The sequence below is a fragment of the Argentina anserina genome, chromosome 6 (assembly GCF_933775445.1).
Source record: "Argentina anserina chromosome 6, drPotAnse1.1, whole genome shotgun sequence".
NCBI classification, from domain to species: domain Eukaryota; kingdom Viridiplantae; phylum Streptophyta; class Magnoliopsida; order Rosales; family Rosaceae; genus Argentina; species Argentina anserina.
In genome coordinates this window covers 9979277-10000000 of record NC_065877.1, presented here as the reverse complement: position 1 = coordinate 10000000, position 20724 = coordinate 9979277, and the positions used below count along the sequence as shown (strand labels likewise).

The 20724-nt window shown below is 38.3% G+C and overlaps 3 protein-coding genes across 7 annotated transcripts in view; 1 reads left to right on the top strand and 2 right to left on the bottom strand.

The window, feature by feature from the left end:
• Positions 1-2009, bottom strand: part of LOC126797734 (aspartic proteinase 36) — a 5345-nt gene extending 3336 nt beyond the window's left edge. For 3 of the 5 annotated variants that reach the window (XM_050524439.1, XM_050524440.1, XM_050524441.1), the window contains exons 1-4: positions 1656-2008; positions 925-1054; positions 576-823; positions 1-87 (exon numbers count right to left, since the gene is read on the bottom strand). The exon at positions 1-87 is cut by the window's left edge and continues 141 nt beyond it. In XM_050524439.1, coding sequence (XP_050380396.1) covers positions 1-87; positions 576-823; positions 925-1054; positions 1656-1900 — 710 coding nt within the window. In that variant the 5' untranslated portion in view covers positions 1901-2008. Of the gene's footprint in view, positions 88-575; positions 824-924; positions 1055-1655 lie in introns of all 5 variants that reach the window. The other 2 variants (XM_050524442.1, XM_050524437.1) reach the window with 2 other exon arrangements.
• A 7363-nt stretch (positions 2010-9372) lies between these two features.
• Positions 9373-13302, top strand: LOC126797733 (DEAD-box ATP-dependent RNA helicase 38-like). The gene is made up of 8 exons (XM_050524436.1): positions 9373-9718; positions 9837-10130; positions 10240-10470; positions 10733-10798; positions 11181-11585; positions 11663-11789; positions 12691-12776; positions 12939-13302. Exons 1-8 carry the CDS (start codon positions 9458-9460, stop codon positions 12993-12995), a joined length of 1527 nt encoding a protein of 508 aa, XP_050380393.1. The 5' UTR covers positions 9373-9457; the 3' UTR covers positions 12996-13302.
• A 212-nt stretch (positions 13303-13514) lies between these two features.
• LOC126796834 (protein PELOTA 1-like) lies at positions 13515-14538 on the bottom strand. The gene is made up of 2 exons (XM_050523558.1): positions 14039-14538; positions 13515-13980 (listed from the first exon to the last, which is right to left on the bottom strand). The coding sequence occupies exons 1-2, from the start codon at positions 14536-14538 to the stop codon at positions 13515-13517; spliced, it is 966 nt and encodes a 321-aa protein (XP_050379515.1).
• Positions 14539-20724: the final 6186 nt, after the last annotated feature.

The following is a 20724-nucleotide window of genomic DNA, read 5'->3' as shown; positions in this document are numbered from 1 at the left end:
ACAGACAATGCACCTTGGCCGAACCCAAAGATCCCATCCACCGCTTTATCTGTCTTGGCCAAATCCCCAGACTGAAATGTGCTACACCTGTTTCCAACATGAACATCAAAGGCAATAAGCTCAACAGATATAGTCAGAACATCAATGCTGGAACCATAGCAAATGAAGAAGTTTCTTCACGGTATAAGATTATCGCTGAAATAAATGGTTAAAGTCAGATTGCTTAAATGAATTCTCAACAGGCTTAAAACAGAAGCACTCAGAACCAGAGCATAACCAGAGTAATACTGCACAGTTAACTATGTTCTTTGGGCACACTTCAAGCTAGAACTTGGCTGTGTGGACCTGGTTGGCTCTGGTATTCCAAATATCCTTTGTAATTATACACATACTAAATCATGCTACCTGAAACTGCAGTTCTACTCTATCTATGCATACAAATTACTAATTAGCACTCATGATAGATGGTTGGTTATTCTTATTTTCTGTCTTTTCGCTATCTTTATCCTTTCTATGACCGTGATAGGTTTACATTCCACAAAGATAACATTTCAGTTTCAGTGAAAACAGCTCACCCGAAAACGATGGCTGCCGAAGAGTTGGCCATAAAAGACTGCCCCAGGATCATATCAAAATATAGTGCATCTGTTACATAGTGTCCAGACGTCCCACTTCCATCGCCGTATTGAAAAGTGTAACTGCACTGGTTACTCTCCGAGCACTCTGTTGCTGAAGTTTGAACTGCAGAACTGCATATCGGGTCCGAACAGGAGATGAACCCTGCAGTTGCAGAGCTTCCAGAATCATATAAATTGAGCTGAATCTGTAACAACAACAAATATTGGTTAGATATATGATTTGGCTCTTTACTCTACAAACTTCTTATAATGACAGTAAGCAATGAAACTTCGTTCAGGAATTCACCCCAAGTCCACTTGTCTGGGGGCAATCACTGCAGGAATTGCATGTAATCCACAAAATATCGCTTCCCGTATCGATCTGCACATTGTATTCTTTCGGTGGAGAACCCAATTTTACTTTTGTAAAATAAAGCCTAAAAACAGAGCCAGTATAGCAACAATTGAAGATGAACAGAAGTCATTAACATTATAGACATTACTGGACAAATATTAAAGATGCTCAATCTCACTCACAGAATAAAAACAGAAACAAACTGAATGCAACCAAGAAAAAGATTCATACACACAAAAGATCCAATCCACTTATCCACCCTAATGCTCAGTGGCAACAGCAAAATGCCAAATTTAGTCAACCATTTCAATTTAAATTATATTAATGAACAAAAACAAAAATCATATGCCTTTTTCTTTCAAATCTAAAAACCAATCAATTCTCTAGCACTGGGTTTCCACAAATCACCAAGAAAGATTGAATTATCACTCATTTTTTCCACAAACCAAATAAAGTATATACTGACCCTAAACTGAAAAGGAAAACCAAGACTGAAGCTTTAAGCTTACTTTCCTTTTGTGGAGCAAGAATAACAAACCCAGTAATAAAGGCTTGCCCAGAACTCATTTCACAGTTTGATACCGACCCATTAATACCACTGAACCAACATTTAAAGCTTCAAGCTTTGACGACTGAGAAGTCATGAACTGGTCTCTTTCTCTAAACCCAGGTGAGAAATTTACCCGACGAGGTAGGGATCGGAGGAGCCGGCGACAGAGAAGTCGACGACGCCGCCGACGACGACGTTCTGGAGGAGGCGGCCGTGGCGGGCGCGGTCACGTGCGCGGAGGCGGTCGAGCTGGACTCGGTGGTGAGTAAGAGGGAGGGCTCGGTGGAGAGAAAGGAAGGTGGCGGCGGCGGAGGTGGCGGAAAAGAGGAGAGAGGGGAGGAGTAGGAGGGCGAAGATCGCAGCGAGAGAGGCCCGCATTTTTCGGTGGGTCGGGTTGAGGTTGAGTTCGGGTTTAGTGAGTTTGGGGAAATTTTTAGTGGGAAATAAGAGGGTGGTGGTGCTCGGTTTTATGCATTTTGGTATAGAGAGAGAGAGAGAGAGAGAGAGAGTATCAGAGAGAGGACAGAGACAGAGGGGGTTTGCTGCTGCTGATGATGCTTAGCATTTTTATGGATAAAGATTATTAACTCAAGTGTAGCAAGTGATTTAGGCACGGCAAGCGAAGAGGGAAAGACGGTTCTGCCCCTCCGACGGATGACCATTGCGTTACGTTTTTAAAGGTTTTTCGCTCTCCTTTTGTGGTAACGGTTCGGTTCATGTCTAAGTCTAAATTATGGGTGGATTTGTAGGTATATCAACCTTATTTTTATAATATCATGTACTAATTAACATATAATTGGTATAAAAAATCCACAATTTAAATCAACCAATAACGTTGGTATACCAACTAATTAATACGGTTGGTACTCGGTTAGTATGGTTGGTAATAGGCTTTTACTAATATGTTTATGGCTCAAAAATTTAAATACTCAATCCAAATAAGTAATAGAAAATAACAGCACAAATACAAAATTTTATACAACTTCAACCAAATTATTAAGTACAAAGTCATAAATTAAACATGTCAAAGTCTAAAAATTATAAATTTAACAAAAATCTACAGTTGAGATTTATTTTTCAATAAATTTACGGCTGAAATATTTATGGATATATATAGTTTTTAAGAATATATATTATTTTGCATGAGTTGTTGTAATTGCAATGATAGTCTAGTGGTAGTTTGCTTCAACTTGCATGAAAGAAAACCAAAATCGACTCACCATGGATGCATATATTAGGGTTTTTGTTTTTCATAAAACTTCTATTTCAGTTGGTACGACATACCATGGTACATGAAAAATTTGTACCACCTACCAACCATCTTTTGAAGTGTGGTACGGTATACTGTACCGTGTACCATATAACAATTTGGTGGTATACCAATACATTTAGTACGGTTGGTATATAAATTGGTTTGAATATAATTATATACAATTGCCACCCCTAGTTTAAATTGCAACTTGAAGTGAATTTTGTGTGTGAGTTTCTCGGGTTCTTACTTCTAAGTAATGATGTGTTGAGAGAGATTTAAGCCAAACTCAAATACTCTAGAACGTTCACTCACTGACTTAACAATGTCATCTTTTTTAGTCAATGACATTTGTTTTAGCAATAATTTTCAAGTCTTCACATGATGAAGTCTTTTGAGTTTAGAATAGTCAATATCCATCTTTTGTTTTCATTTTTCACAAACTATACTTGAAACAATGAGGTTTTATGGATATCTTACGGAACAAATTCTACTATTCTTTCATAGATGACGGCTGATTAAAAGTAGCCATAAAAATATTTATTAGTTAGTTAATAGTAAATTTTTGGCGTTCAAAAGAGACTTTGACTTAAACATGACCAATTATGAATGAAATGAGTAATTAGGTTAAATCAGACATTCTGACCTTACTAAAAGTGTCAAATACCTACTTAGTTACTACTTACAACTATGAAGACGGGGCCGTCTTTGCCTATTTGGAATTGTATAAATCGAGATACACAAGGAATTGAAACATAAGGGTATTTATGACCACGTAGAAACGAATGGGTTTATCACTGCATTAATAATTGAGATTAACCCCGAAATTCGAAGTAAAAAAGTGAAAATATAAAGAGGGTGGGAAGAATAAAAAGGTCTGCTCAAACTGCGTGGTCCGGCCTAGTCACGGCACGTACGAACCGCTGCGTCTTACGCACACCTTTGTTGACCAGCGACGACCGACCAAGTCAGCCGCAGGTAGTAGCCGTTGCAGTCAGCGATTCCTAAGCACGCGCTCTGCTTGCGAGTGTGATGACGACGGTGGAGGCGGGTCCCGACGTGTGTGAAAGGGAAAATGTTACCCCTGTCGCTTTCGGATGTCAGGCGACAATCACAGACAAAGAAGCTTTTAATAAAATAGAAAACTATAAATAATCAATGTGAAGCACCATATTTTGTGAGGGTGTAAATTTCATTTTACTGATTTTTAGTAATATCAAGAGTTGAAAAAAAGTTACAATTTATAATTTATGGAGTCCAATCTGTAAAGTTATAATCTGATTTATTTATTTTGAAATGAAAATGTAAGAACATTGCGCTCAACCAACTGAGACACACGAGCATTTATTTTATCTAATTTAATTATTAAGAAAAAGAAAAAAAAATGTATAGACACATTAATTGTATTCACTGCATACTTGAAATTTTATTATTAACTCATTCTGATTAGAACAAATTGAAACTGATCTCATTGAAATTAAAATTTATTGAACCGTTCGACGTTACTTAACATAATAGAAGCCTATTTGAGAGCTGATCTAGCTGTTGTTGTAGACTCGATGTGCATGTACATAACTAGAAAGCTTGAGTGACAACAAAATCCTCAATCTATGTTGGTTAGATCTATGTTCTTTATTTGTTCTATTTTGTTCAGAAATTTGAGTTACAAATGTGTGTGTTAAAATTAAAATCGATGGGAAAAGAGAATTGATTGAGGACTTTTAGATATAATTCGGTAAGATTTTTCTCTCTCGTTTTGCACTTTTGCATGAAACATGAGATTGCTTGGCTGAGAAAGAGAGAAACCGCTTTCTTTATTTCGTGGGTGTGCATTTCTGAACAAATCGAAGTACATATGCAAAGAGTGCTCACAATCCCATCCAGCATATCAGTTGGTAGAACTTTTAACGGGGAAAGCTCGAAAATTCTTACATTCACCCCGTGAACATTCACCTGTTATTAAAATTGATGACGTGGCATAATATGAGCCACAATTTGAGTTAGATATTTAAAAAAATGACTGACTATGTTGTGTAAGTGTGTAACACTTGCCTTTAGCAAATATGAGGTGAACTTAAACCGGGTGGATGGAAGAACCTCTGGGAAAAGCTGGCTAAAAGAGAAAAGACGAGTGCTATTGTGAAGTTGCATTTCGAACACATAAACCTCCAATCATGCATACCATATTATTGTCCTAACAATTGTAAACGAATTAAAGCTAACTTCACAGCTTTGGCTTGTACAAATTTGTTCACGTCAAAAAGAATTTGCAAAGTCGCCCTCAACATATTTATTATGTCTTTTTTTTTTATCAAAATTGAGTGAATATGAATAACTACGATATTGTATGACTGGTATTCACATTTCATTGATTATCTGGATTTAATACATGGATTATCTCAATCAAAATTTTGAGTCGTCTATGAATTCAATTAACATGTTCCCAGACAATTGTTCAAATACCTGTTTACGTTCGAAAAAGTTGTGAAAACAAATTTCACATTTTAACGAATAAAACAAATTTCACATGTTATATGATTTGTTTTTAGATGGATAATTCTGTCTTCTTTCTTCTTCTTTTTTTTGGAAATATCTGTCTTCTTTCTTCTTAATATCCTGCCTTAGCCATATCCATTGTACATGCATTTTTGATTGCGTACTTTAAGTCCGTCAACTCATGCAAATCATTGTCAACATGACAACATTCGTACTCAAAAACCCATTTCTTATAAACCTGACTGATAACGATCCTAATCAATTCCCATACAACATGATTGCCCACTTTCCTTGTAAATTTACACACACCACCATTTTCCGCAAGAAACAGTTGGAAAATGATGTGTGTTTGTCCTAATTTGCTCACCTATAGAGTATAGTCTATTCAAATGGCAGATTCCATGACCAAAACCCTGGAAATTGCAAACCAAACATCTTGAAATTGTGGGAGAAGCTTCCTATATACTCATAATCCGAGCTTTTCAATAAGAAGAAATATGAATGGGACCTTGTTGAGGATGGCAATCACATCCCTCCACGTTAAACTCTCATCATGCATGACACTATGACAGTATATTCATTCTAAAACAATTTTGCGCCGGGGGTATTCGAGTTTGAACAAAACCAACGCATGGATTTGAGAAAGAGGGAAATTGGGTGCTTTATGATATCACTGATATGGGTAGTTAGCGACTTTAGCTTTAAGCTAGAGTTGGAAGAGAGCTAGTATCCAATAGGATGGCTTTTGGTATTACAGAACTATGTTCCACCACCAGAATCAAAGAAAGTACCAAAAGAATACCATTTTCTTTTACTACGAATATGACTCGACCTCTTTTCTATGCCACGCTTTGTTGAATGCTTTTCGCCCAATTTACTTGAATTGTCGAGGAAAAACTCACGTACAACATTGTATTTTGAATTGTGTCAAGTTATTTGTCCTCGTTTCATTTTAATTGCCACTTAACTTTGTCAATTTAGATCATGATACTGAGATCATAAAATAATTAAGTCTGATACCACTATGTTATTTGTTATTTGATCTATATAACGTGATAAATATGACGGAACAAAAGAAGCCTTGTACAAGAAGTCAATAACTCGATCACCGAACAATGAGCTCAATCATCAGTTCATCACAACTCACAACCCACACATAACAGAGCTATGCCAGATTAGAGTCAAAGGTTTATGCCATATAAGAAGCTCATAATTAAATGCATGCATATATTGATGAACACCGGGTAAAATTTCATAGAGTTTCAAACTTCAAAGTTCAAAACAAAACCACTCTCCAACATGTAGCAAGCGTTAGATGCTTAACTAGCTAGGATAGTGAAGATCACAATGCTTAATTTCAAATCGTGTGCCGCTCACGTTTACTGGTCCAAGTGAAATAACTAGGGTTTGGCGTGGTAGTCCATGGGGTAACAACTCATACTCTTCGTGTCCCGGTGGCTCTGATAGACGTAGATAAACTGGACGAGGTTCAGCTATTGAATGCACTAATAATAATCGTTATCAACCGTCGAATTTAAAATATATAACATATATTGATGTATAATCAATTAATTCATTAAATAATCATGTTGCTCAAAGTTCCTCGGGCATATATGTTACACGTACCGACTCCTCAGGTAGTCAGGTATATCAAGTACATAATTCATGCCCGCAAAAGGGATCTGTTGCCTCTCCAGCCTCACAAGCCGAGCCCAAAAAGAAAGCATGGTCGCCCAATAGGTAGTATGAACAAATAGAACTATGAAGTGACTTCCTTATGGCACTGCAGGTACAGTACATATATAAAATACGGGGATCGAAAGGAGCACAAGATAATAAGATCGAGATTTCCTAATGGAAATCTTTCTAATATTGCCTAATAAGTGTATCCAAGCCGTTCGTCGTATATCAATGGCATATATCACTTCTCCTTTTTTTTTCTTTTTACAGTAAAACTTCATTAAATTAATACATGATTAAATTAATAAATGATTATTTAATAATCTCATTAAAATAATAATTTTTACAAGTCCGACTCGGGCCAACTTGTTAAATTAATATTTCGCTAAATTGATAATATAATAGAAATTTGAAAATTCATATAGACCTCATCGAATATATAAATTAATAGTGACATAATTTATATAATGAATTTTAAATTTTTGAGGATTTCATTAAAGAATTTTATTAATATAATATTTGAACAATGTAATACATCGGAAAAAACAATATATATTTAACAAGGTATATATGGTAAATTAAACAATGTAGTGTACAAACAAAGTAAACAATTTTTTTTCTTTGAAAAAGTGAAACAAAATATTTATTATGCTTTGATAAATTAATAATTTATTAATTAATCGATAAATTAATATATTATTAATTTATTAATATATTAATATCTCGCTAAATTAAAAAATTTCATTAGTCCCAAATGCATTAATTTCTAGAGATTTTTACTGTATATTCTCTCTCTCATCCCCAAATCTCCTTTGGTATAATCAATATTCAGTCCTCGACTCTCTCTCCTCTCTCCCCAACTCTTCCATCCCCGAGTATCCCCCATCTATACACCACCTTAGTACCTAGCTAAACTGTCTTTTACTACTTTTATTAGGAAGCAAATTTGTCGCCCACCCTATAACCACATCTCTTAATACATGCCACGTGTATCTTAACACTAACCATAGTTAGATATAAATATAATAAAAATATAATCAAGTCTTATTAATGAGAAAACATTTTACCAAAAACTAAATTTGGTCTCTCTCTCTCTCTCATAAAAATTGCTACAAGTCTTCATTCTTTTTCGATCTCTTTCAAACATGGTGGTTTTGTTTTTGTTTTAAGCTTGTCTTTACCACCATATGTGGATCTTCAATTGGTTTTCTACATGGGAGCTTCTATTCATACCTCCTAAAATGGTACTTGGACCTCTTTTTTTTCCTAGATAGTTTTGACTTAGTCAATGCATATGAAATTACAAAAAAAAAAAAAATTCTTAACTTATCTAATCTAAATTACAAATGTAGATAATTATCCTTTATATTTATTGCTAAAAAATCCCAAAATGGAATATCAAATTTCATAAAATGATTTAATTGATTACCTTCTTTTTTTGATAAACATCATAAGTCAAAATTTAAATGTAGATGATTAACATCAAATTGAATGTAGACGATTTAATGTATAAACTATATGACTATCTAAAAATTTTCTCATAAACTTTGATTTGAGTCAAAGAATCAAATTCGTTCATTAGAAGTTATAATATTTCATATATGTTGATTTGGTGAGTTATATATATATATATATATATATATATATATCAGTGAATGAAAAAAATTAGTCTACCATTTTTATTATAAATTTAGAAAATAAGTGGAAGAGTGAATTAATTCGAGATAATAGTTTGTGTGATTATTATACATTTTCTGAGTTGTATATAATAAATGAATTTGAAATAGAGTATGAAAGAAATTAATTGATAATAGTATGATTTAATATACCAAATTAGATATTGTGCATTTTTGGAAAACCATGGAGGTCTAAATAACATTTTAGGTTTCTATAAAAACAAAATAGAGATCCACTTACCGTTTTTGGAGATATGAATATAAGTTCAATTTTTATAGAAATCTTTTTCATTTCATGAGCAAATTAACTTACAATAATATTAAATTTATATATAGATCTAAACCAAAATTTTTGCAAAGAAATTCATAAATTAAAAATTAATTTTCTCCAAGATATGAATTATATATAAAATTAAAAATATTTAGTTTATTGAGATGGTTAACAGATGAAGATGAAGAACAAATATGCTGGGTTTAGAAACTTATTAATTTGTTTGGAAAACAAATTTAATTTTTCAGTTTAGAAACTTATTTATTTTGATTGTATTTATGGAAATAAATTTGTATCATAGTTAATCATGGTTACCTTATAGAAATAAATAGACTATGTATTATTAAATTGGAAGGTGGGCGTAAGGTGTACGACAAATTTTGAACCGATTTAATTTGCTTCCCTTTTATTACTGCGTCAGTACCAAGCTAAACCGCCTTAACATGCACAATCCGAGTTCATATAAAAGCCCAGAACCCTTCTAGTCTTCCAGATACCCAAAGTTCTACTGAGCTTTAACCCCTCTGCGACTCCACCGATCCAAACTTCAATCTTTTACCGCCATGGCCGAGACCGACTCCGCTACCGCCGCCACTACGTCGCCGCCAGTTGACACTCCCTCCGCCGACTCTGCCACCACTGCTCCTCCCCCGCCCGCCAAGCCCGAGATTAAACGCTGGGCCGACGAGGAGGATGATCCGCCGGAGGAGCCTGAGAAATCCGAAGCTCCGTCTACTTCAGAGACGCCGGAGCTCGAAGTCGCCGCACTGAAGATCACCGAGAACAAGTTCCTCGACGATCCGGAAGACTCCAATATCAAAGCCGTACGCTCTCTCCCTCTCTCTCTCACTTCAATTTCTCAATTTCGATTTCTAGGGTTTTGATAGAAAATTAGGCATTGCAATCTTACTTAACCTGAGGGATTGATTGAATTGGATTCAGGTGACGGAGGGCGATACGCCGTACACGTCGGCGAGTAGTTTCGAAGACCTGAACCTATCGGAGGCGGTGCTCAAGGGTTTGTATGTAGAGATGGGCTTTAAGAAACCAAGTAAAATCCAGGCCATCACTTTGCCTATGATTTTGACTCCGCCGCACAAAGATCTGGTTGCTCAGGCCCACAATGGCTCCGGCAAGACGACCTGTTTCGTGCTTGGGATGCTCAGCCGTGTTGATCCCAGCTTGAAAGCTCCCCAGGCTCTCTGCATTTGTCCCACTAGAGAGTTGGCTATTCAGGTCGAGTTTTCGAACTAAGTCGCTTACTATTTTTAACTGTTTTCGTTGCGAATTTGATGAGATTGAGAGGGTTTATTGTGTCTGAGATGTGTTTTTTTCAATGTGGCAGAATATGGAGGTTCTTAATAAAATGGGGAAATACACTGGGATAACTGCAGAGTGTGCTGTCCCTTCCGATAGGGACAGGAATGCACCTTCGCCTAATTTCCGTGCCCCGGTATCGTCTCAAATTGTGATTGGAACTCCTGGTACTATCAAGAGATGGATGTCGGTGAAGAAGCTGGGCGTGAGCCGCGTGAAGATCCTTGTTTTCGATGAGGCTGATCACATGCTGGACGAGGTAAGCTGAACTAGGATGATTGCATGTATACTTAGGTTGTAGTGAAAGAAATCAATTGTTTTACGCTACAGATTCAGCCTTTGGGAGAATTGGTCATTCTTATTTCTTTGCTGATGGTTTAATTCTGTTACACATTATTTGTTCAATAATTTTGAGCATCCTCAGTTGTTTGATATTATAAAACATTACCGGTGTTGCAGATTTGCATAATAATTGATGCTTTTTTAATTTATGCTGACTGCCTGTATATATGTATGAGCAGGATGGCTTCCAAGATGATTCTTTAAGGATAAAGAGGGACACAGAGAAAGTTAGCCCCAACTGCCAGGTTTGTTAAACTAAGTTTGAACTTCTACTGTGCTGGGAAGTTTATTGCATGAAATACATTACTGTGGTTCAGCAAATCAACTGTTGTCATTACTACCCATTTTCTTCATCACTAATTGATTGAGGGTAAAATTCAAATTTAAGGTATAGCCGTATAGGTAGTATCAGAAATGAGAGAGTTTTGTCATAATTATCTCTTTCGTTGCTTTGTAAAATGCATGATAAGACTAAAGAAATATTGATTTAATGCCGTGATTAGATCACAGCTGCTTGTAATGGCCATTTTTCTGTTTATTACATTATTTACATATATGGATACAGTATGAACGTATAGAGTTGTATGCAATTTTGGTTGAATGCTTTCTTGTTGTGCTTCTTTTCAGGTTCTTCTGTTTTCAGCAACATTTAATGATAGAGTCACAAATTTTGTCTCAAGGGTTGTGAAACGTGGTAGCAATCAACTTTTTGTCAAGAAAGAAGAGCTATCTTTGGAGGGTGTTAAGCAGTACAAGGTGTACTGTCCTGATGAACTGAGCAAGATTGAGGTTATCAAAACCAAAATTTTTGACCTGGGAGAAAAATTAGGACAGAGGATTATATTTGTTCGGACAAAAAATAGTGCAAGAATGTTGTATCAAGAACTTTCCAAAGATGGTTATGCGGTTACTGCTATTCAAGGTGCACTCAACGTCGAGGAAAGAGACAAAATTATCAAAGAGTTTAAAGAGGGTTTAACCCAAGTTCTCATTTCAACTGATGTACTTGCCAGAGGCTTTGACCAACAACAGGTGCAGGCTTTATCTCCTTTCTTTTTATATTATAGCTTATATGCCTCACAAAATTTATATGCTAACATCTCTTATAGGTTAATTGTGTTGTCAATTATGATCTTCCGGTCAAATATACACCTGGTCCCCGGTCGCAACCTTTAGAACCTGATTATGAGGTGTACCTGCATAGAATTGGCAGGGCAGGGCGTTTTGGCCGCAAGGGTAACTTTCTGATTCCTAAACCTGTTATATGGACTGTTCAATTAATGTCTTTTATTCCCTCGCTTACCACATAATATTAGGACTGCTACACAAAAATATGTAGATATATGTTTGCACACACACTAGGTTGGCTGGAAACACAATTATTTTAAGGGATTTAGAGGAAGGACTTTTCGGAGGGGAATCATGGGTGTTCATGTAGTTGTCAGTGCCGGTACATATATCATTTTTCACATCACAAATTGAGAGGGAGGAGTAGGAACTTTAAAGGGAGACAGTCTGTTTGGCAGTGTATGAATGCAGCTTTTGTTTGTTTTATTTTCCTTGTGGGACAAGTACTTAATAAGTTGGACCTGTTGTTGATAGCCGGCTTCTATGGGAAGCAGATACTGACCTCAGTGGCTTGTAGATGGGTTTTCAAAACTTGTTGGCTTGTATTAATGGGCTGGTTCTTCTATTAGATTCTTGGGCTTAACCTCCTACTGATCATCATTGGGATTGGCTGTCATTGTTCTTGCCAATCCTGCTGAGCTTAGTTCAATCGCTCTGTTCTCTGGAGGTAGATCTTTTGAAATTGAGGTTATTGTTACCTTGAAGGATTGCATTTGAAGTCAATACCTCTGACTCACTTGGCCGATCTGCTTGTTCGATTGGCAGTTGTTGAGACGTGTGATAGAAACTTAGCTTTAGGGAGATGCTGTATGTTATATGGTACACGTCCATTACTTCAGACACTAATGCTCCAAAGCATCTCTCTTTAAAAGAGATGCAACTTTTAAAGTTATCTCATGTGCACCGATCAGGCTTTTCATTAAGACAAGTTTTTGGTTGTATAAAGATATTGCACTGATATCTAAAACTGAAGACGTTGACCAACTGTCGTATATATGTAAATCTGCAGGAGCTATATTTAACTTGATTTGCGATGATAATGATGAGTTGGTCATGTCAAAAGTTGAGCAGTATTTTGGCATCCAAGTACCAGAGGTAACTACTCGTGCCCTTCCTTTTACATAAACTCATTAGCATCTAATTGAATACATCAGGTTGAGAGGCTTTGAGAAGTTCTAAGTTCTAAAATTCTGGTTAGAGATTTGATTACTGGGGCAACCTTAAACTAGTCTGATTGCTTTCTGTTTTTTTTTTCAGGTTCAGAATACAGATGAGGCTTTTGAAGAGGCTCTTAAAACGGCTGGCCTACTGTAAATTTTGTAATGTCCTATGCAGTTCTCAGTGCAGTTTTGGGGCAAATAGAGTAGCTGGCCACACCAACGCAGGAGTATCTTGAATCTTGCAAAGATTTTGCTTTGTCTAGTTTCTGTAAATGTGGCCCTTGCATAACAAAATAGGGCAAAGTTTTCTAAGTTATCCATTGTTGCTTTATTGTGCTATATGGATTATAGTACAACCCGTCTGCCTCAATTTGTTTCTGCTTCTGTTGATTTCTAATTTACTACGATTGACGTGTCCTACCATATGAATTAAGATATGTTCTGTTTCTGCTTCTGTTGAACTGCAAACTCAGACGTGCTATTTTTTTTTCCCTCGCACCACCCACTCACCCAGCCCAGTCTTCAAATATCATATTTCGTAGAACATACACCAGATGTATGAACAAAATACAGAGATCAATTTTTTACCTCTCTTCTGCGAGGGAAAGCACATATCATGTATTCTATACTGATATTAAAACCGAAACATTTTTGTACATGGCACTGAGAAAGACTAAGAAACAATTTCATCTAGATAAGGCAGTGGAAACCTCAAAATTGCCGCAATGCCGGTCAGATTAGCTAGCTCCTCTCCAGATACATGCTTCGACGAAAACACAAATGCCTTCCCTCCTGCCTTCTTCACCGACTCCACAAACTCCACAGACTTATATCTCGTCGCACTTTCCACACTCTCATACAGATCATCGGTAATCAGGAGCGTTTCAATGGCTTTTAACTCATGCGCCATCTTCACATTCTTGGCACCATAACATACTCGATCCAAATCCGTCGTTAGCAAATCCGAAAAGTCCTTATAAGCCTTGATCTCCATCACAGCTTTGGTGTCCTTGATCAAGTTCATCACAATACTGTCATGCAAAACCTCATTGAGTCTAATGCTGCCGTCTTTCCCTTTGTTCCTCGTGTTGAAAACGACAATGCGTTGCTTGTTGTTCTCCACTGACTTCACCTTCAACCTATTCGCCTCCGCAATCATGAACCTTCGCGTTTCCCTCACTTCCTATTACGACACACCGTACGACGCTCAGGTCGACGTGCTTCACGAAAGCCCGGAAAATATTCTCGAAGTACTTGTGAGGGTTGGAGCGACTCTCGACCTTGGCACATAGCTTGGTCTGTCTGAGACCTACCAAGAACACTTGTGTGAACCCAGTTGGCTGCAGCAGAACCACGGCGAGGTCGGCTCCGGCAACGTTTTTGGACCCTAGCAGCAGTTTCTCGACCGATGCTTTGTCCCAGACCTCCCTGTAAATTTCAAACTCTTTGTTGATCTCGATATAAACTGTGTGGAACGAACCCTTCTTGATGTACTGGCTGGTGAGGGTTGTGCCGTGCACGCACAGGCAGTCCTTGTGGTATTCGACGGTGGTGACCGAGATTCCAAGGCTGAGCCTGACGCGAGAGCTGTACTCCTTGACATTGCGGGTGGTGGTGGCGATGATGACATCGCCACGGGAGATGAGGTCGTAGACGAACCATACGTCATCGGTGTCTTCGGGGAGGATCTTGACCATTCCTCATTGGTTTACAACGATTTTGTTTTCTATTACGAGCTTCATCTTCTTCGATCTTCCTCGTTTTATTTCAAAAATTGAGATGATCCTTGTAACTTGAACGTAAGTCTACCTCTATCAATCTATCGGTGGGTGGAATACTGATCCTTTATCGTTTTATTTCATCGTGAGATGCTCCTTGGATTACTTGCGCAGTTGTGCTTTAAATAACCTGCAGGCCTAAGGATTCCTTTTTGTAGGTTGTTTCTTCTTTGATTTAGAGTACTAATCCATTAGTACTACTACATCAAAGAGGAGCTAAACAGCGGTAAATTAAAGAGGGCCTCCCTCACTGGTCTCATCAGAAATGGGCATCAAAGTATTACTATTGTCCTCCTCCAAAACACATACACAACAAAAGCCATGCCACTTGCTTTGGTGCACCCTATTTTCTTTTCTTTTCTTGTCCTTCAAGTGATAACATGAGTCTTTAAAGTCATCACTTTCTTAGTTACCTCATGAGATCTAAGTAGTAAAATGAGTCATCAGAGTGGCAAAATTTTTTAGGACTTTAGTAATGCCCTTTTTTTTTTTCTAATTGAGAAACATGTATGTGAAATGTCAATCATGTTCACATGGTTACTAGTTCACCATGAAACTAATTCTTAACTACATTCAAGGGTGAAGATAATCTTTTTAAAGTTTGAGTTATTTTATTTTCAACCATTGGATGTAAATCAAATGTTAGTTGAGTATGAGTTTCATAGTCAACTAATATATACAAGTTTGAAATGAGTTATTCTAAAAAAGAAAACTTGTAATGGATTCAAACCTTACTAGAATGTAGGTTATTTTATAAATTAGATAAGAAGTTCTTAATCTTACCCTTTGCCTGGCCTTAGAATGTAGAACAAAAACAAAAGAATGCGAGACTGTCGATAAAAAAAAATCTCTATTAAAATAATAATAATAATAAAAGCAAAATTAATATTTTAGCTATTTATAGCCCCAACTGGCCTCAGCATTCCTCACACACTCTGTTCATCAGCGAGTTGAGTGAGAACACTGAGTTCCAGAAATATGTTTAGAGTGAGTTTCTTAGTGTTGCTTGCCATGGCTTTGGCAGCAACTAGTGCTCATGCTCGCTTCCAAGAATCAACCAGACCCTAATTATAGTGATTACCTATCCTTTAATTTGCTAGCTTTAGATAAACTAGTTCACCTCAAGATTTACATGCTCATCTTATTATATTCTTAAATTTTTGCGCGTTGTTTACACGATACTTTACATTAGACATGTATTACTTGTGTAATTGATTATCTTTATATTTTTGAACTACAAGGAGGAAAAATTCCATATCTAGTTTGCAGACGTATCTGTAACGATTGCACTTGCGATAGGCGTGCGCCTGAGTATGCAGAGTGCTATTGCAATGACTGGGGAACAGCTGAAGCTCTCCACAAAGTCGTTAAGTATGGACCGTACCTGCAGCACTGCCCTGAGCATTCATAACCGATCGATATAGATCGAGAGATCTAAGAACAAGTGCAATTATATAAACAACACACTGACTCTGTCCTTCTTGACATATCTGATAAAATTAAGGTCGAAGGAGTAGATGAGAGACATAAAATGGATATACTTACTCTAAATTTATGATTTATATATTGATTGCTAATAGTCTAAACTAATGCACCATTAATTATTGTTTTTGAAGAAGTGCAAGTGCAGCTGAATGGAAAATCAGATGTCAATGAGTCGTCCTTGAAGCGCATGCCATTATCAGAATGCAGGAATAGATGTGATGACTGTATAGCATGCACGCGTATGTGGCCTCCCGAAAAAACACTTGCCTTTGCGTGAAAAACAGCATATCCGAGAAGCCAGCTTCTCTAGTCTAAGAAGTAGCTAGCAGAACGAACTACTGCATTATCAATAATTGCATAATGAATTGGACTTGGCCGGCATGGTCTCCAATTCATTCAGTTGTAAAGTCACTAGAGCACTGGCACTCGAGTTGCCTTAATGATATGTGTTAAGACCACCCCTGAATGAGGTGATCTCCGGCTTAGTCTCCTCATATTCCGGTCGCCGGACCGGTGACCGGAACCCTAGTAAGCCCAGCTGGCAGATAGTCTGGTCCGATAGCCTCACTGCTTGCTCAAGTATCACCATTAATGCTACTCACGGTGGCTCGTCTAAATGATAGACGCTATGTGCTGACGCACATTCCCACATTGAAGGAAGAGCCAGACGTATTTCCCAATGTACCTATAAATAAGCTGCCTAAATCACCTAAAAAATGTAACGTATTCCTAAGTCCTTAACTCTGGAACTTAAATTCCGTACCGGATTCTAACTTGAGCTTCGGAGGATTGAAGGCCGGTGCACCGCTAGCTCTTTGACTTTGAATCTTGTTGTGTGCAGGTCCCACGGAGCTGACACATCGGAATACAAAGATTTGGCGCTAGAAAGAGGGTCATCGTTAGCAAGACTCTTCCAGCTTGATAACAATGGTGAGACTGAATGAACACGAGAATCAACAATCGCCCCACCGGTCCCCTCTCCCGGAGGCGAACACAACCCGCAGCTCGAGGACAGGGGACAATTCCCTAATTCGCAAACCACAATTGGAAGGTCGTCCCAAGTTCCATTCACAGACCCCTAAGCTGCTAGAGTTGGCTCTCCATGACTACAAGAGGCTTCACGCCGAGATGGAGGTGGAGCGCCAGGCCACGCGTGCCGTCTTGGCATGCTCAGCTGCGCTTGAGAAAGAGCAACAATTCCTCTGAACCGCTCTCAAGGCCGAATAAATGCGGATAAGGCCCTGTAAAACGGCGCGACAGCGGTTTCGTAGCCTGGATACACGGACGCTAGTCGCAACATAAACGCTCGCGGCTTTACGATGTCCGGGACCACCACGCAAAGCGGTGCAGATCACCTAACTTCTGATCAATACATTATTGGACGGGCCGCCCTCGGCACCGCAATATGTAGACCTGGGCGTGGAGAACCCTGAAATGGATCAGGACGACCCAGAGGTCCCGGTGGGCCTGCCCACGCAAGATCTCCAGACTCAGCTCTTGCCACATATGAATGATACTTTGGAGCGGTTGATCACCAGGGTCAATGTGATTGAGGCCAATGGCACGCCTCGCCCATTGCATGAGGGCTATAGGGGCTGAGCTGTCCCATTCACCTAGCTGGTTGCAAGCGGAGCGACGCCCATCGGGGGACAAACCGCTCAAGGTCACCAAATACAATGGGCGCTCTGACCTATACACCCATTTGGAGAACTTCCAACCTACCTTAGCTAGCAAACGGTATACAGATGCCCAGTTGTGCCACGCCTTCTAGGAAACGCTCACCGATGAGGCCTTGGGCTAGTTGTTCAGTCTCCCATCGAATTCGGTGGATAGCTTCGGTGAGCTTACACGCAAATTCCTCAACCATTTCATCTTGCAGGTCGATGCCCACCATGACACCAGCTCCTTGTTCCGGATAGAGCAGAGGAACGACGAGAAACTCCGGGACTTCGTATTTCAATGACAGACTACCACGGAACAGTGCCATTATTTGGATTACGTTCTTACCAAGGTGGCATTCCGACAAGCGCTCAGGACGGGAGATTTCCTCCACAAGATCAATAAGAATCCTCTCAGAATATATGAGGAGCTAATAGAGATAGTGACATGGTGGGCGGAGGCCGAGTACCACACTTATAGGAACCCCAATAGAGCGGGCTCCTCCATGCAGACCAATGCCCGAGACAACGGTTAACGCAGTGAAAGCTATGGGTAAAAAGATAAGATCGGTAGACAAACGTCAAGCCGAAATATAAAGGTATTATAAGAGATAAATATCTAAATAACTTAAATTATATTGATTGATTGAATGGATAATACAACATAGATGATGCCTTTATATAGGCTCTAAAATATGGCTAATCCTATTAAGACTAGAACTAGGAAATAACAAACCTATTAGAGCTATAAATTTTATGAATGTAAGGAAAAGTAAACCTAGGCATGGTAGGAAACATATGTGTGTTTACAACCTTGCTTCGCCATACGTTTCTCAAGCTGCTCCTTGAACTCCTTGGCTAGCCGTTCTACATCAGTCTCCCCCACTTGAGAAGAACTCGTCCTTGAGTTAATATTTGGATAAGAAGCATGATCATCTACCCAAAATTCGTGGAGGTCACTTACATTGAAGGTCTTCGAAATTCCCATAGTCTCAGGCAAATCAATGATGCATGCATTGTCATTGATCTTTTGCAAAATTTTGTAACGACCATACTTGCGGGGTTTAAGCTTGTTGTAAATACCAACGGGAAATCATTCTTTATGTAAGTAGATCATCACGTAATATCCTTCTTTGAACACTTTCTCTCGCCGATGAGAATCTGCATAGGCTTTGTATTTAGCATTGCTTGATTCAAGGTTCTTCTTGACCTCATTTTGAACCTCATGCAGTTCCTTAGCCAAAGACTCGGCTGCCACACTAAATCCTTCATCTTTAGAAATTCTTGCCAAGTCAACAACATGCTTTGGTGGAGAGACGTACACCAAAAAAAATGGACTCCTTCCAATTGATCTGTGTAGAGAATTGTTGTAGGCAAACTCGACTTATGACAACACAAAGTCCCATTGTCTCGGTTTTTCTCCATAAGTACTTCATATCATATTTTCCAATGTTCGGTTTGTGACCTCATTTTGACCATCAGTTTGTGGGTGAGCAGTGCTACTACGATTAAGAGAAGTTCCAAACATCTTCCACAAGGTAATCCAAAAGTGACTCAGAAACTTTGTGTCTCGATCATAGGTGATACTACATGGTACTCCATGCAAACGAACAACTTCTCAGAAAAATAACTTGGCAATATGAGAAGCATTAGAAGTCTTCCGGCAAGGAATGAAGTGTGCCATTTTAGAAAACCTATCGACCACCACGAAGACGGAGTCGACTCCACGTTGTGTTCGAGGTAACCCAAGAATGAAATCCATACTAAGGTCTTCCCATCAGGGACCGGTAATGGCATATATAAACCTGTGTTCTGTGATTGCCCTTTCGAAGCTTGACATATATAACACTTTCGAATTATGTTGCCGACATCCTTCTTCAATTGAGGCCAATAGTATATTTCTTCTAAACATGCAATTGTTTTGTCTCTTCCAAGATGTCCACTTAATCCACCACCATGCAAGTCACGTACCAACATCTCTCTCAAGGAAGAACTAGGTATACATAATTGATTCCCTTGAAATAGATAACCATACTTAAAAAAAGAAGTCTCTGCATGGTTCTTGTCTCATGCACTTACGCCATATCTCTTTGAAGTCATCATCATCTTCATAATTATTCAAACCCTATGACTTCTTGTGACAGAGTTACTAATAATTGGCTCCTACGGCTTAATGCATCGGCCACGCGGTTTAGGGTCCCAGACTTGTGCTTGATGAGGAAAGGGTTTTTTTTTGTAGAAAAGTAGCCCAACGTACATGCATCTTTCTCACACTCTTTTGGATATTAATGTACTTCAAGGCTTGATGGTCGGTGTAAAGAAAAAATTCACGTTGCACCAAATAATGCTCTCATTGTTTTAATGCTTGAACTACGGCATAAAACTCTTGATCATAAATACTCCACTTTTTTCGAGCTTCTCACTAAAATAAGCAATTGGCTTCCGTTCTTGTGATAAAACGGCGCCAACTCCTACACTACAAGCATCACATTCTACCTAAATTTTTTTTCAAAGTTCGGTAGTACTGGAGCTGTGCACAATTTATGCTTAATCAAAGCAAAATTTTTCTCTTGCTCTTCTCCCCATTGACATTTTCCTTTCTTCAAACAATCGGTAAGTGGCGCGATGATGGCACTAATATTTGGAACATGAAAACTCCACACATCGTTGATAGTCTTTGGAGTAGGCCAATCCTTAATTGCCTTCCCCTTGTCTTCATCCACATGTATTCCTTCCGAGCTCACTACATACCCCAAGAATAACAATTTGTTGGTGAGAAAAGAACACTTCTTCAAGTTAATGTATAATTGATTTTCTTAAAGGATTTCGAGGACTTCTCTAATGTGCTCAAGGTGCTCTTCTTCTGATTTACTATAGATGAGAATGTCTTCAAAGTAAACAACCACAAATTTGCCCATTAGCCATCATAATGCCTCGGTCATGAGATGCATAAAAGTGCTCG

Bases quoted from the DNA above. Each gene is read 5' to 3' on its own strand.
- LOC126797733 (XM_050524436.1), top strand. From the start codon at position 9,458: ATGGCCGAGACCGACTCCGCTACCGCCGCCACTACGTCGCCGCCAGTT. The intron at 9,719-9,836 runs GTACGCTCTCTC...AATTGGATTCAG, and splicing joins AAGACTCCAATATCAAAGCC to GTGACGGAGGGCGATACGCC. The intron at 12,777-12,938 runs GTAACTACTCGT...TTTTTTTTTCAG, and splicing joins TTGGCATCCAAGTACCAGAG to GTTCAGAATACAGATGAGGC.
- LOC126796834 (XM_050523558.1), bottom strand. From the start codon at position 14,538: ATGGTCAAGATCCTCCCCGAAGACACCGATGACGTATGGTTCGTCTAC. The intron at 13,981-14,038 runs GTGTGTCGTAAT...GGAGGCGAATAG, and splicing joins GTCGACCTGAGCGTCGTACG to GTTGAAGGTGAAGTCAGTGG.